At 45.1% G+C, this 17,186-nt stretch overlaps 1 protein-coding gene across 7 annotated transcripts in view; it reads left to right on the forward strand.

The window, feature by feature from the left end:
* The window catches only part of LOC127573531 (receptor tyrosine-protein kinase erbB-4-like), an 843,473-nt gene that overhangs the window by 290,832 nt on the left and 535,455 nt on the right, over window positions 1-17,186 (forward strand). For all 7 annotated transcript variants that reach the window (XM_052021850.1, XM_052021859.1, XM_052021885.1 and 4 more), the window contains exon 2: window positions 11,807-11,958. In XM_052021850.1, coding sequence (XP_051877810.1) covers window positions 11,807-11,958 — 152 coding nt within the window. The remainder of the gene's footprint in view (window positions 1-11,806; window positions 11,959-17,186) is intronic.

Below are 17,186 nucleotides of genomic sequence, written 5' to 3' on the forward strand. Positions count from 1 at the left end.
GAAAAACTTGCTTGCAGCAGTGTCACAGGCACATAGGCACAAGCAACACACAGAATATAAATTATACATAAATTATACAAGACAGTGAAGAAACAGACTGTGTAAAGCAAGACGTTAGTGCAAAAACACAATTAGAAACAAGTCCATTGTGGTGCAAGAGGTGGACCATTGCTGAGGTCGGGTTAGGGTTGTGCAGCTCAGTTAAAGAGCCTGATGGCTGTAGGAAACTAACTGTTCCTGAACCTGGTGGTGTGGGACTTCAGGCTTCTGTACTTCCAGCCTGACAGTAGCAGCGAGAAGATGGCATGACCGAGATGGTGGGGATCCTTGATGATAGATGCTGCTTTCTTGAGGCAGCGCCTCTTGTAGATGCTGTCAATGGTGGGGAGGGCTGTGCCCGTGATGGGCCTTGTGTTCTTGTGCGTTGGAATTGCCAACCAGGCCATGATACGACCAACCAAGGTAATACCAGCCTAATTGCCAATGATAAGAAAGGAAGAATTGCCGCGTACAGCTTTCGGTCCTGGAGAAATAGCTGCTCCAAACTAGTTACCAGGAATCACTGTCTTTTTGTGTGTCTGTGCACCACTGGGAAGAGCGCATGGTAGGAGCCTCCTTTCCAGTTGTCTGCCTTTCTAGTCGAGCAGTTGAGCCGAGATGTCTGACTGTTTCTGCAGGCCAACTCTGTAAGGTTGCCCTCTGGCCTCTGCATTGCAAGAACTGGAGCTGCTCAGTGAGTTCTGGTGTATCCTGCTTGTCCTTGCTCATGCCCTCCAATCCATCCAGGGGCGGCTGGGTCTGAGTAAGCACTTGCCAGGCTTGAAGGAATCTGTCTGCTGAGGAGACAAAGATATCACGAGCTTGAGGGGCATCATTACATTGAGGCACATCATGGGATTGAGGGATGTCGTGAGCTCAAGGGAGATCGCAGTGTTCAGTGGCAGCACAGGCTTCAGAGAGAGCACAGGGCTGAGATACATTGTGAGCTCAAGGACATCATAGGGCTGAGGGATTTCATTGGATCAAGGAAAATCATTGTATTGAGGGATGACATTAGGTTGAGAGATATTATTAGGTTGAAGGAGTCCAGGCGGCAGTCGAGGGTTCTGCCGAGCTGATTGCCTGCACGTCTTCTGAGGTTATTTCCGTGCCCATGTGTTACTGGAGAAGGAGCACATGGTATCCACGGGTACGTTGGGGCTTTCTGGGACCAGTGGGCGCTACAGGGGTTCATGCGTTCTGGATAGAGATGACTATGTTATAATTTGAAGCTATTGACTGTAAATAGTATGAATCGTGGAATGCTTCAATCTCAGGTTCCCACCTGTTTTAAGAGGACTACTATCATCCCGGTACCAAAGAAAAGCAAGGTAACATGCCTCAATGATGACTACCGACCAGTGGCTCTGACATCCACCGTCATGAAGTGCTTTGAGAGGTTGGTCATGGCACACATCAACTCCAGCCTACCAGACAACCTGGACCCATTGCAATTCGCCTATTGGCGAAACAGGTCTACAGCAGATGCCATCTCCCTGGCCCTACACTCAGCTCTGGAGCATCTGGACAGTAAAGATACATATGTTAGACTATTGTTTATTGACTACAGCTCTGCCTTCAATACAATAATTCCAAGCAAGCTTGTCACCAAACTCTGAGACCTAGGACTCAACACTTCCCTCTGTAACTGGATCCTTGACTTTCTAACAAACAGACCGCAATCAGTGAGGATAGGCAGCAACACCTCCGGCACGATTATTCTCAACACTGGTGCCCCACAAGGCTGCATCCTCAGCCCTCTACTCTACTCCCTATACACTCACGACTGTGTGGCCAGATTCTGCTCTAACTCCATCTACAAGTTTGCAGATGATACCACTGTTGTAGGCCGTATCTCAAACAGCGATGAGTCGGAGTACAGGAAGGAGATAGAGAGCTTAGTGGAATGGTGTCATGACAACAACCTTTCCCTCAAAGTCAACAAAACTAAAGAGCTGGTCATTGACTTCAGGAAAGGGGGCAGTGTACATGCACCTGTCTACATCAATGGTGCTGAGGTCGAGAGGGTTGAGAGCTTCAAGTTCCTGGGAGTGAACATCACCAACAGCCTGTCCTGGTCAAATCACGTAGATGCTACGGCCAAGAAAGCTCACCAACATCTCTACTTCCTCAAGAGGCTAAAGAAATTCAGTTTGTCCCCTTTGACTCTCACCAACTTTTACTGATGCACCATAGAAAGCATCCTATCTGGATGTATCATGGCTTGGTACGGCAACTGCTCTGCCCAGGACCGCAAGAAGCCACAGAGAGTTGTGGACACAGCCCAGCACATCACGGACACCAGCCTCCCCTCCTTAGACTTTGTCTTTACCCCTCATTGTCTTGGTGCAGCAGCCAGCCTAATCAAAGACCCCACCCACCTGGGACATTCTCTCTTCTCTCCTCTTCCATTGGGTAGAAGTTACAGGAGCCTGAGGGCACGTACCACCAGACTTAAGGACAGCTTCTACCCCACTGTGATAAGACTATTGAACGGTTCCCTTATACAATAAGATGGACTATGACCTCATGATCTACCTTGTTGTGACCTTTCACCTTATTGTACTGCACTTTCTCTGTAGCTGTGACACTTTACTCTGTACTGTTATTGTTTTTACCTGTACTACATCAATGCACTCTGTACTAACTCAATGTAACTGCACTGTGTAATGAACTGACCTGTACGATCAATTTGTAAGACAAGCTTTTCACTGTACCTCGGTACAAGTGACAATAATAAACCAATATCAATACCAAATACTGCAGTATTGCAATAATGTGATGCTGTAATCACTGAATAAACCTCCTTTGAAAAAGGAAAAAAAAGAAAAGAAAATTAAGTTGAATCACTGGATTGAGAGATATCATTGGGTTGACGGAGATCATTATGGTGAGGGATACCATTGGGTTGAGGGACATTGTGGGGTTGTAGACATCATTGAGTTGAGAGACATCACGGGGTGGAGGAACATCATCGGGTTGAGGGATGCTGTGCAGTTGAGGGATATTGTGTGCCTCAAGGATGCCAGAAAGTTGAGGACATCACAGGATTTAGGAATGCCCTGTGGTAGTGGACTGTGAGCTATTGTGATCTCTGACCCCCCAATGTAGACAGACATTGGTGTGGAAGCAGGAAACACGCACAGCTAGGGATGACCTTCTAATTGTCATACCCTGCGAGCTGTGGTGGTGATTGAGGGGGACACAGACACTGCTGCCTTTCACTATGGTAATGCTTTCAACTGCTGAGTGAAACCTCGGTGTTCGAGGGTCACAACACACAGTGGAACCTGAGCAGAGATTTATAGTCTGCCCATTATCTGTTTGCCAGCAACCTATTATTATCGGTCTATTAAAGGGGAATGAATGGTTTCTCAGACATCATCAAAGGTGAGTGCCCTGAAAAGTTATGAAAGGGAGAAAATTAACAATCTGATAAAAGAACTTGAGCCTAAAAGTTTAATGGAGTGACTGACGTGTATGTTGCATATCAGATTCACAGGACATCTTTTGTATGCAGGGCATTGAAGCTGCATAAAGTCTACATAACAACAGCACTGTACTCCGACAATAGGGCACCATGTGAGGTGTTTCCATGGTGTTTGAGGGTGTCGCATAAACGGGTCTCGCCTTCTTTGTGAACTATTCCTGTCAATTAATTTGGGGGCAGCACAGTGGTGCAACTACTGCCTCTCGGTTCCAGTGTCCCGGGTTCAATCCTGTGTGGAGTTTGCTCGTTCTCCCCTGGGCGTTCTGGTTTCCTCCCACATCTCAATCATAGGTGAATTGGATGCTGTGAATGCTCCCAGTGCATAGGTGGGTGGTAGAATGTGGGGGTGGGGGTGGGGAGGGGAGTTAATATAAATACAAGAAGAATGAAATGGGATTGGTGCAAGTGGATGCTTGATGGTTGGTGCAGACTCAATGGGCCCAAGGGCCTGCTTTTGTACTGTATGACTCCATAACCCTAATTCAAATGTCACTGATGCTGCATATTAATAATCCGTTAACATTTGCATTATTTATGGAATAAACAGCAATCCATGTGTGAGTGATGCCTTGATTAATTCCTTTCCTTCCATCCGCTGAGGTCACTTGAGCGAGGCTGCACACTCTGGTCTTGCCAGAGGATGAACGATCTCATCTTCATTAATCATTATCTTCATCTGCAAAGCTCTAACAAGTGGCCTGCAACAGAAAGAGGGTGACGAGAGAGAATCCAACTCTCCCAGCCCAGCCCACTTGCACCTAGGCAATGGTGGAAGTCTGGTGATGAATGTAAGGAATGGACCAGGACCATGATCTCACTTCAGATTTGCTATGCATCTAGTAAGGGACAGAGCCACTCCTCACCCCCTTCAGCACCAGCCACATCTGAGGGCAGGGGCGGGGCGGGAGTGTGCTTATGGGATGGTGGGATGTGGATTTCTATTTCCTCTACCACAATAATCAAGGAAAATGAACATTCGGGGACTTGTACCCTATGTTTGAATGTTAAACGCTGCTGCTCCTGAGTGAAATTTGTCAGCTACCTGGAGGATGCACCAGGCACTGATTATCACTCAACCCATGGGAAGGAGGGAACAGCTGACGGTATAACTCGGGTCTGCCTGGTTGAGATGAAACCGGTAGCTGAAGTGTAGGCCAAGCTATGCAAGTAAGGACATCAGAGAGACACAATTTAATCCACAACCTGCTATTGTCATTGTGGACCTCATCTGTCCAATCAGGATCATTAATAAAGGGGACGGATTAACGCCAAACGATGGTGCACACAAGGAGCATCACACACACACACACACACACACACACACACACACACACACACACACACACACACACACACACGCACGCAAACATACTCACATGCACACATGGATGCAGGCACACATCAGCGAGTGTGTGTGTGTGTGTATGTGTATGAGGATATGTGCACATGTGTATGTGTATTGTGTGTGCTTGTATGTGTTGCATGTGGGAGACAGTGGCAGCAGCTGGTAGAGCCACTCCCTCACCACGACCTCCAACAACCCGTGTTCATTCCTGACCTCGGGTGCTGTCTGTGGGGTGCTCCAATTTCCTCGCACATCCCAAAGATGTGCAAGTCGGTAGAGTAAATAAATTACCCCTAGTGTTTGGATGAGTGGTGGAATCTGAGGGGGGGGGGGTCAATAGAAATGTGGGGAAAATAAAATAACACACTCACAAACATAGAGTAATTATGAAGCATTTCTGCTAATAAGTAAATGCAGCCACACCTCACCAGAGATATTTCTAGGCTCGGGTGAGCACTATTGATGTTATCATAGAGAGCAGCTGAGGCAAATGATAGCGATTCACTTGAGCAGAAGCTTGGTACACATGTAATGGAAATGGAGCCAAAGAAATTACACAGGGTGAAGTAGAGGAAGGAACTGAAGAGGATTTACTTCCTGTGCCTTAGATTCCAACCCTGTCCAGGATTGCTGATGCGGCTCACATTGAGGGTTCTGGGTGTGGTCCCACCACCCCTTTCACTTCAATAGCTCCACTTTCCTCAGTATTGGTTGGCGCTCCTCCCTTGTCAAGAGCACTCTCCTCTCATGCTCTCCCTGAACACCACACATGGTCACTGTTCACCACCCTCCACAATTTCTCAACCCCAGTTTACACCAAATTTGCCACCTTCTTTTGCAGTGCATTCGGGGTGAAGAAAGCAGCTGGTTTTGGGCAAACGGATATCTTCTGAAGGACAATGAAGCACAAGTGTCGACCTGCAAAAAAGAATAAGCATGGCCCCTTTAAGAGCAGCCACCATTCTCATTCCCCACCCTCCTCCCACATCTGCCCCTCTGAATTCCGGCTCTTGCACTGTGAATGGAGTCCACCCCCTCCCTACTGAGAATCCCCCCTGCCCGAATCTGTGGGCAGTTTTCAGAGAATGGCTGGTTACACAGCACCTGTTTACCCAGCTCTGTAATAAAGGTGCGTGGATGGTGCTACCCCGAGTGTATTAGGTGTGAACCCTACTCCAGCGTGCACTGTAAGATGGCTCGGTGTTGGCACATTCTAATAAAACAACAGCTGCAAATCTTGGAAGTGAAAATTAATTGCAACCAGGTCTCTGCCCCAAGAGGTGATCGATATCCAGTCTGTATTCACATTCTCCTCTATCTGGGGTGTTTACCATCATGAAGGTTAAAATTACCCGGTATTGTCTATAACTAACACATTCCATTTGCTAGTTATTTTTAAAACCATGCTGGATCTGGCTAACAAAGCTGTTTGGTGTTAATACTGCAGAATAAGGCCCAATACAATTGTGTGGAAGTGTTTCACACCTTCCACCTTTGGAGGAGACTGCTTTTCTTGGGCAGGTTATCCCTCTCATCACTTCGAGATTGAAGCTGTAATCTGAACATAACCCAGTCAGCAGGGAACGCAATGTCAGACACACCAACGATTTTACACTCTGCCTTGGTATCACTTTTGTTGGAGATAGGAGCAACCTCAAAGAAATCACAAAAATCATGAAGGAGTTTAATAATGCAAATTCAACAAAGATTGTTCTGCTCTGGGGAAGTTCAAAGCCAAGACTCCTACTTGGTAATTAGTAATTGGTAATTAGTTTATTATTATCACATGTACCGAGATACAGTGAAAAAACGTTTTGCATGGCATCCATACAGATCATTTCATCATATCAGTGCATTGAAGTCATACAAAAGGCAAAGCAATAACAGAATGCAGAATATAGTGTTACATTTACAGAGAAAATGCAGTGCAGGTAGGCAATAAGGTGCAAGGGCCACAACGAGGTAGATTATGAGGTCAAGAGTTATTCTTAGTCGTAAAAGAGATCCATGCAAGTCTTACAGCAACAGGATAGAAGCTGTCCTTGAGCCTGGTGCTACGTATTCTCAAGCTCTTGCATCTTCTGCCAAATGGAAGGGGGGAGAAGAGAGAATGACCGCGGTGGGAGGGGTCTTTGATTATGTTGGCTGCTTTCCTGAGACAGAATCAATGGAGAGGAGGCTGGTTTTCGTGATGTGCTGAGCTGTGTCCACAACTCTCTGCAGTTTCTGCAGTCTTGGGCAGAGCAGTTGCCGTACCAAGCTGCGATGCATCCGGATAGGATACTTTCTATGGCACATCGGTAAATGTTGGTGAGGGTCAAAGGGGACATGCTGAATTTCCTTAACCTTCTGAGGAAGTAGAGATGCTGGTGTGCTTTCTTGACCATGGCGTCCACATGGCTGGACCAGGACTAATTGCTGGTGATACAGTACTTACACCCAGGAACTTGAAGCTTTAAACCATCTCCACCTCAGCACCGTTGAAACATACAGGGGCATGTGACCTCACAAATAAATTTGATAAGCTCTTCTTTATCCCAGTGTGATTCAGACATCCAACATGTTTGTATTTGTGCAAGCACACATGATGGAGGAAGGAAGAGAAGGAGAGGGTTGATGAAGTAGAAGGGGAGGAGGCAGGGTTAAAGAGTTGCATCCATGTTTTAAGTTCTGCACATGGTCTCTTCACTCTCCTGCTGCAAGGATTAGATGCTTTTGTGAATTGGGAACAGCAGAAAGCTACCAAGCACCACAAATCTGTTCAGTAATCTGAGCACGGCTGAACAAAGATCTGACTCCCGGTTCCCACCTGCCCCGATCGCTTGGTACCTCTGCTGATCGAAACTTTCTCAACCTAAGAACTAAAACGTACAATTGGCATCAGTTGCTTCTTCATAGAAGAGATGCACCATTATAAAATACATTTCATTGTTTGTCTTGATGCGTCTTTCCATTTTAGCTGTGAGCCCCAAACCTGATTGACAAGAAGAGCTATACTAAGTGATGGACTATGGTCACCCCGAGTTAAAGACTGAACTACTAACACAGAAGTTGTAACTGCAGATCTCACCATAACATTGAAGCTGCCTATTGGTGAGCTGGCCTTTGCAAGCTTGTACCTTTGTGGATTCTGTGAGATCCCATTCTCACACTATCTGGGGCATTTAGTAATGGGCAATAAGTCCTGTCTTGCGCTTGTGGCAAATGCTCTCAGAAATAAATAAAAACATATGCAGTGTGTATGAATTTATCATCTGAGGTCGTCATGAGTTTAATCAGGGTCATCATGATGTTGAGTTTAGGGTATTAGCAGAGGGGAGCATAAGCTCCCTGATGGGCAGAATTGCCTCTTCTTGTGTTATTCTATGATCGTACTGAGCCAGCAACCCAGAGACCTGGGTTAATCATCTGAAGCATGTTTGACTCCCACCACCAACACCCCGCCCCCCATACCTAGGGAAGTAAATTAATTTAAATAACTAATTCAGAACAAAAATAAATAATCCTTTTTTACCTAGTGAGGTCTATACGTGACTTCAGACCCAGAGGAATACAGTTTACTTAACTTCCCGCTGAAATTACCTAGATAGCTGTTCAGTCATATCAAACTGTTGTGCCAAAAGCCTGAGAGAATGCTCAGCATTCACCCCAAGGTACTGGGTTCAGAACAACAAAACTGGTCTTAGCCCAGTCAACCTTGACAAAGTCCTCCTCACAAACACTGGGGTTTGTTGGAGATCATATAGACTGCCTGGATTAGAGGGTATGAGATATAAGAAGGTTGGACAAACTGGGTTGTTTTCTCTGTAGCATTTAGGTTGAGGGGAGACCTGATAGAATTTTATCAGATTATGAGAGGCATAGATAGGGTAGACGGTCAGAATCTTTTTTTCGGAGTAGAAGTATTGAATACTAGAGGTCATGGCTTTAAGGTCAGGGGGGAAAGTTTAAAGGGGATGTGTGGGGGAAGTTTTTTATACAGAGAGTGTAGGCGCCTGAAACATGTTGCCAGGGGTGGTGGTGGAAGCAGATATGATAGAAGCATTTCAGAGGCTTTTAGATAGATATATGAATATGCATGAAATAGAGGGATATTGATCATATGCAGGCAAAAGGAATTAATTTAATTTGGCATCGTGCTCGGTACAGACATTGTGGGCTGAAGGGCCTGTTCCTGTGCTGTACTGTTCTATGTTCCCTGTTCTAAACATCTAATGGAGGTGGAGTCTCCAAGAACATGCACACCCTGAACCATGGCAGGGTCCAACACATGAGTGCAAAGGACAAAGCTGAAGCATTTGCAACCAAGTTCAGCCAGAAATGCCGAGTGGGTGATCTGTCTCTGACTCTTTTAACAGAAGTCAGTCTTCAGGCAACTCAATTCACCCCACATCAGAGTAACGAAAGGCTGAGAGCCTCAAGACACATACGTTAGACTATTGTTTATTGACTACAGCTCTGCCTTCAATACAATAATTCCAAGCAAGCTTGTCACCAAACTCCGAGACCTAGGACTCAGCACCTCCCTCTGTAACTGGATCCTTGACTTTCTAACAAACAGACCGCAATCAGTGAGGATAGGCAGCAATACCTCCGGCACGATTATTCTCAACACTGTTGCCCCACAAGGCTGCGTCCTCAGCCATCTACTGTACTCCCTATGCACTCACGACTGTGTGGCCAGACTCTGCTCTAACTCCATCTACAAGTTTGCAAATGATACCATCGTTGTAGGCCGTATCTCAAACAGTGATGAGTCGGAGTACAGAAAGGAGATAGATAGCTTAGTGGAATGGTGTCATGACCACAACCTTTCCCTCAAAGTCAACAAAACTAAAGAGCTGGTCATTGACTTCAGGAAAGGGGGCAGTGTACATGCACCTGTCTACATCAATGGTGCTGAGGTCGAGAGGGTTGAGAGCTTCAAGTTCCTGGGCGTGAACATCACCAACAGCCTGTCCTGGTCAAATCACGTAGATGCCACAGCCAAGAAAGCTCACCAGCACCTCTACTTCCTCAAGAGGCTAAAGAAATTTGGTTTGTCCCCTTTGACTCTCACTAACTTTTACTGATGCACCATAGAAAGCATCCTATCTGAATATATCACGGCTTGGTACGGCAACTGCTCTGCCCAGGACTGCAAGAAGCTGCAGAGAGTTGTGGGGACAGCCCAGCGCATCACGTACACCAGCTTCCCCTCCTTGGACTCTGTCTTTACCTCTCGTTGTCTTGGTGAAGCAGCCAGCCTAATCAAAGACCCCACCCACCCAGGACATTCTCTTTTCTCTCCTCTTCCATGGGGTAGAAGATACACGTGCCTGAGGGCACGTACCACCAGATTTAAGGACAGCTTCTACCCCACTGTGATAAGACTATTGAATGGTTCCCTTATACAGTGAGATGGACTATGACCTCACGATCTACCTTGTTGTGACCTTGCACCTTATTGTACTGCACTTTCTCTGTAGCTGTGACACTTTACTCTGTACTGTTATTGTTTTTACCTGTACTACGTCAATGCACTTTGTACTAACTCAATGTAACTGCGCTGTGTAATGAATTGACCTGTACGATCGGTTTGCAAGACAAGCTTTTCACTGTACCTCGGTACAAGTGACAATAATAAACCTATACCAATCTTGCCAACTTGATGGTCAGCATGGACATGGTGGGCCAAAGGGCCTGCTTCTGTCCTTGTATGATTGTTATGGTTCTATAATTGTTCCAGTATAGCTGCAACTCTGATCTAACCCAAAGCAGTGCTCAAAGTGCTCAACACCATCCAGGTCAATGTAACCTTGACATCTCATTTACCACTCCCTTTACCACCAGTAGGCAGTGGCTGCAGTCTTCTGCATTTTCAGTCTGTGAACGGATATTCCTCGATATGTGAATGTTTGATTTACAAACTTTCACAATAATGCCATTGACATTTTGATTTAGAAACTTATTTTCTGCCAGATCGTGCCACTCTCTTCACATTGGTATCTACCAAAATTCTCACAATCCACCTTTCTAGCCTTCTTGATTTACAAAATTTCGCTGAATGGAAGTTTTCCAGGAACACATCCCTTTAACAAATCGAGGAATGGTTGGAGCAACACTCAAAGCGCTGGAGGAACTCAGCAGGTCAGGCAGCATCTATGCAGGGAAATGGACAGTCGATGTTTCAGGTCGAGATCCTTTCTCAGGAGTGGTTGGATGTCTCCACTTGGTGAACAGAACTCTGGGGGTTACAAGTGCAAGGAGTGGGTTCAGTAACTTCTCTGAAACACATCCCTCTGACAGAAATCTCACTGGCTGTAGGATAGCTGAATAAACTTGTTTTGGATCCTGCGCTAATCTAAAATGAATGTCCGTGATTTATCTGAGTTTCATTGTTTTCAGTGTGAAGTGCTGGTTTGATTTGTAATGTGAAGATGATGATGTGTCGCTCATTACTGCTCATTCTGAGCCCTGTAATCCTGCTTCATTTCAGTGAAACTGCTCATATTTTAACTCGCTCTCTGTGTAAATAGGGTTTAATTTTCTCATTTCCATTGGGCATTTTAGAAATGCCATTAAACTACAGGTAGTCAACAAATCTTGAATCACAATTTTTATCATTAGCTGAACTAATTTTTAGATGCACAGTAATTTTCATTTCTGCAGAGTCACTCAATTATTGGCACCTCAGGGAGGAATGCTTTGATTGTCAGTTTATTTTATGGTTAGGAGATCGTTTAATAGCTGGCACTGTAGTATAAATACAGAATGAACCTTGTTCTTGTAGGGTTAGAACGTCAACTCATTTTCTTTTACATGTTCTGAAGAAAGCGATCAATAACTTAATTTTACAATGATAATCAACTGATCGACAGGAAGATTGACCGATGTAATGTTTTGCCGATAGATCCCTAATTCTTCCTCTCTTGTGCTTTAAATCATAACAGTGTGTGCCGGGACTGAGAACAAGCTCAGCACCCTGTCTGACCTGGAGCAGCAGTACCGCGCACTACGGAAGAATTATGAGAATTGTGAAGTTGTCATGGGCAACCTGGAGATCACTAACATCGACCGGAACAGGGACCTCTCCTTCTTGCGGGTAAGGTGGCAGCAACTTAATGCACGGCAACTCTGTGAGCCCAAGGTGCGCCTTGCTGAGGCGTTGGGGACATTGCTTTCTTCTGCACTGCTTCCACTAACACATGCACCTGACAGGAGAGTGCATAACCAATATGCAAAGTATCAACCTCTTGTAAAATCAAGCAGAATCCAGAAACATTTCAAGTGCAGGTAAAGGATGCGGACAGTGGGTGTGAAATAGGAAAAGGCAAGCACAGGTTAAAAGTTTCAGGTGTAGTCTCTGACTGAAACGTTAATCCTCCCTTTCCCTCCATCACATTTGACAAGATGTATATTTCCAACATCCTGTTTTCACCTTTTATTTCCATTTTGTTTTCCCTTTCTGAAAGCAGCGGGTTTATTTCTACTATGATGCTGGAGGAACTCAGCAAGCCAGGCGGCATCCGTGGAGAAAAACAGGCGGTCAATGTTTCGGGTCAGGACTGCCTGCTTTTCTCCACGGATGCTGCCTGGCCTGCTGAGTTCCTCCAGTGTTATAGTGTTTTCCATCTAGATTCCAGCATCTGCAGTCCTATATTTCTATGGTTTATTTCTACCCTCTTCTGGAGGTGTGCTTCAGGAGAAATGATCCTTAGATATTCAGAGACAAACTCTCCTGCTGCCAGTTGGTGCTAATCTTCTCCACTATAACAGTTTGCACTAAAACCATTTAATGATGTGATTTACAGTTAATTACTTAAATCTGTTTGGTAAACTGTTACTGCAAAACATATCTATCACACGCCAGACCATTAACAAACTAATTAAGCATCTTGGAGTAGATTTAAGACACTGCATTCTGAAAAGAAGCATTGAAGCCATGTGGGAGGGGTGCATTCTGATGAGGTGCAGGCACTTTCTTTTTATTGCCCATATGTCTGTTTAGGGAACACACTCTCTGTTTATTCGTATTAAATCCTGTCCATCCATAATGGAAGTGCAAAATACTTGGAGCACTTAAATGGCTTGCATCTGTGGAAGAGGGTACGACTGGTGTTTTAGGTCAGAGTCTTTTCTTGGAAGGTCAAGTCAAGTTGAGCTCCATGTTGAGTTTATTGTCATGTGCACAAGTATGATGAGGTACAGGTACAATGAAAAATGTGTTTGCAGCAGCGTCACAGGCACGTAGGTACAGACAACACACAGAATATAAATTACACATAAATTATACATAAAATTACACCATAGAGTGAGAAAAGAAAAAAATGACTGTGCAATTGCAAGACCTTAGTGCAAAAAAAACCCAGACACATTCGAAGACAGGTCCATGGTACTGTAAGAGGTGGTCCATAGTGTTTCATTACTGAGGTAGGGTTAGGGTTGTGCAGGTCAGTTTAAGAAGCTGACGGTTGTAGGAAAGTAGCTGTTCCTGAACCTGGTGGTGTGGGACTTCAGGCTTCTGTACCTCCTGCCGATGGTAGTAGTGAGAAGAGGGCATGACCTAGATGGTGGGAATCCTTGATGATAGATGCCATCTTCTTGAGGCAGCACCTCCTGTAGATGTTGTCAATGGTGGGGAGGGTTGTGCCCATGAGGGACCAGGCTGTGTCCATGACTTTCTGCATCGACCTGAAATGTTAAATCTGTTTCCCTCCCTTACCTGCACTTTTCTAAACCTTTCCCGCTGTGGTAGCAGCTTTCCAACATCTGCAGTGTTTTTGCTTTTGGTGTTGGAAGGTCTGTGCAATAAAGCCAAGGCTTCCCTCTCCACCTCCTGTTGCCCTGAGACTACCGCTCACCCTCTAATAAGCTGGCAACATTTATAGTGTTCTGTGGTACCATTAACACGAGTCCCTTTACAGCCATGACTGTCAGAGGAGCTCAGATCTAGAAGCTGCTTATCTTGAGGGGAATCAATGATAAACCACCTTTACCAATCGTGTCCATTCAGATATTAAAGGCACCAGAACTTATTTTGAAGTTAGTACAGCCTCATGCTTCTCGGGAAAATCAGGTCAATGTACTTCAGTAGGAGGAATCAAGAGGCAGACTGTTAACTAAATGAAGAGGAATTACAAATGAGTGAAGTACAGAGGGATCTGTGTTGTTCTTGGTATGTGTCACAAAAGGTTAGCAGGCAGCTGCAGCAAGTGGCAAGGAAGGCAAATGTTTTGTTGGCTTTTATTGCATAAGGGTTGGAGTTTAGAAATATGGAAGTATTGTCACAATTGTACAGGGTAGTGGTGAGGCCACAACTGGAGTACCGCACACAGTTTTGTTCCCCTTATTTCAGAAAAGATATACAGGTATTGGAGGCAGTCATAAAGATATTCACCAGGCAAATTCCTGGGTGACAGGTTGTCCTATCAAGAGCGATTAAAGAAGTTGGATTTGTATTCTTTGGAGTTCAGAAGACTGTGGGTTGATCTTATCGAAACATATGAGATCCTAAGAGGACATGACAGGCCAGCTGTTGAAATGTTTCTACTCATTGGAGAGCTTCGAACAAGGGGTCATAGTTACATGATAAAAGGCTGGTTATTTAAAGCTGAGGCCCATAGGAATTTCTTCTCTGGTGAATTTTGGGACTTTTTTGCCCGGAGGGGTATGAAAGCTAGATCATTGGAGGTATTTAAAGAGGAAATAGTAGATCTGAATGAGGGCTATGGGGAACTGGCACAGAAGAAGAGTTGAGCCTGAGAACAGATCAACCATGATTAATTGAATGGTGGGGCAAGTTTGAGGGGCAGAATGGCCTCCTGCTCCTATTTCCTTGTGCTCTTGTGACGCTAATGTTGGCAGTTGGGGTGGGGAAGGATTGTGGTGCAGGCTAGATTCAAGTTATGGCTGCTCTTGCTATCCTTGCCCCTCCATAACTCAAGCAGGAGCTCATGAACCAAGAGCAAAAGATAGGGAGAAGCTGTTTCAATTGGCAGCAGTGTCATTAGTCAAAGGGAACACAAGATAATTGGCAAAAGAATTGAGGAGGAGATGGGCAGGTCCCTTTTTTTTACCCACTTGGTTGTTGTCTGTATGAAATGTTGTTGCCACCTGCAAAAGGGAATTAGACACGTGCTTGCAGGGCTATGGGAAGACTGCAGGAGTGTGGAACTAACTGGACAGATGGTAAGCTGGTGGCAGTTGTGCAGAGGGCTGAACAGTCTCGAACTGAGTTAAGAAGATAGAACAGTACAGCACAGGAACAGGCTCCTCAGCCTACCATGTCTGTGCTGAACATGATGCCAAATTAAACTAATCACTTCTGCCTGCACATGGTCCATATTCCTCCATTCCCTGCATATTGTCTAAAAGCCTCTTGAATGTCACTATCATATCTGCTTCCACCACCAACCCTAGTAGCACATTCCAGACACCCACCACGTGCTGTAAAAATCATGCTCTGCACTTCCCTTTTAAACTTCCCCCCCCTCACATAAAAATGATACCCATCTAGTATTTGACATTTCCACCCTGGGAAAAAGATTCTGGCTGTCTACCCTATCTATGCCTTTCAGAATTTTATAAACTTCTCAGGTCTCTTCTCAGTCTCTGAGACTCCAGAGAAAGCAATCCAAGTTTGTCCAATCTCTCCTCCTAGCACATGCCCTCTAATCCAGGCAACATCCTAGTAAACCTCTTCTTCACTCTCTTCAAAACCTCCACATCCTTCCTGTAATGGGGCGACCAGAACTGCACACAATACTTCAGATGCAGCCTAACCAAAGTTTTATACAAATGCAACATGACTTCCTGACTCATACTCTATGCCCCTAGCAATGAAGGCAAGCATGCCATACGCCTTCTTTACCACTCTATCTGCTTGTGTTGCCACTTTCAGGGAGCTATGGACTTGAGCCCCAAGATCCCTCTGTACATCAGTACCGTTAAGGGTCCTTAATATACTTTCCCTGTACTTTTGACCTCCCAAAGTGCAACACCTCACACTTGCCCGGATTAAATTCAGTCTGCCATTTCTCCGCCCATAACTGTAACTGATCTATATTTGATGACTTTAGGTCACTGGCCATGTAGGGTACTTGTAACTTTGGCCAGATCCTTTGCCTATTCGACATGAACATAAGAACATAAGAAATAGGAGCAGGAGTAGGCCATCTGGCCTGTCGAACCTGCTCCGCCATTCAATAAGATCATGGCTGATCTGTCTGTGGACTCAGTTCCACCTACCTGCCTTTTCCCCATAACCCTTAATTCCTTTACTATGCAAAACTCTATCTAACTGTGTCTTAAATATATTTAATGAGGTAGCCTCTACTGATTCCCTGGGCAGAGAATCTCACAGATTAACTACTCTCTGGGAAAAGCATGAAAAGAGAGTAGTGGGTGACTGATCTAAGATCAGCCATTGCTGTCTGTGGAGAACCTTTCCTGGTGAGTAACTCAAGCTGGGGTGAAATTCCTGCTTCACAGAATCTTCGTCAGCAAATCACTCTCCCTGTGGTTTCAACTCCAGCAGGTAAATTTGTCTTTTCAGTGGGTCTGAAATGGCTGCTGGCCCATCACACATCTCCCCATCCATCGCACCAGTAACCCGAGATCCTGGCCCTCTCTGCCGCTCTGCGTACCAAATCTGAAACTGTCCGCTGACCTTCATTTGAAATGCGAGTAATTGCTGGCCTGGTAATTACTCACAGCTGTTCCTGTTGGAATTTCAAGAGTAATTATCCAAGGTGAATAACAGATTAGCATTCTGGCAGTTTACTTTGTGAGCAAGAACGAGTGGTAATTCATATTGTTATGACATTCCTAAACTCAAGAGGAATTACAAAGGGAATTCATTGACCTCAAATATTTCTTAACACCAACCTTTACTGCGAGCAGGTTCTTGGTTCTGTTGTGTGGGTGGTGACAGGAGAAACAGGCAAATGTGAACCTTGGGTCTCTGCCTGTCTTCCTGGAAACATCACTGAAAACGAAAAGCTTCCATTCTAGGTCTCCCCCCTCCCCCCTCTGATTCTCTGGTCTGCTCAAGGGCCCATCTTAAAATTAATTCCCTGACCAACTTTTTCTCATCTGCCCCTTCACCCCTATGCAATAACTGGTGTGATAATGCTCCTGTGAAATGTCCTGCTATGACTTACTCAATAAAAGAGATGTTGAAAGGGTAGATAGTAGCAGAGATATCTAACACTAGGTTTAGGGTAAAGGTTAAGAGGTTGAGAAGAGATCTGAAGAAGAACGTTTACACACAGAGGATGGTTGGAATCTGGAGCATTCTGCCTGAGTGAAGAAGGCGTTTGGCCTTGAAGA

Source organism: Pristis pectinata, chromosome 1 (assembly GCF_009764475.1).
Source record: "Pristis pectinata isolate sPriPec2 chromosome 1, sPriPec2.1.pri, whole genome shotgun sequence".
NCBI classification, from domain to species: domain Eukaryota; kingdom Metazoa; phylum Chordata; class Chondrichthyes; order Rhinopristiformes; family Pristidae; genus Pristis; species Pristis pectinata.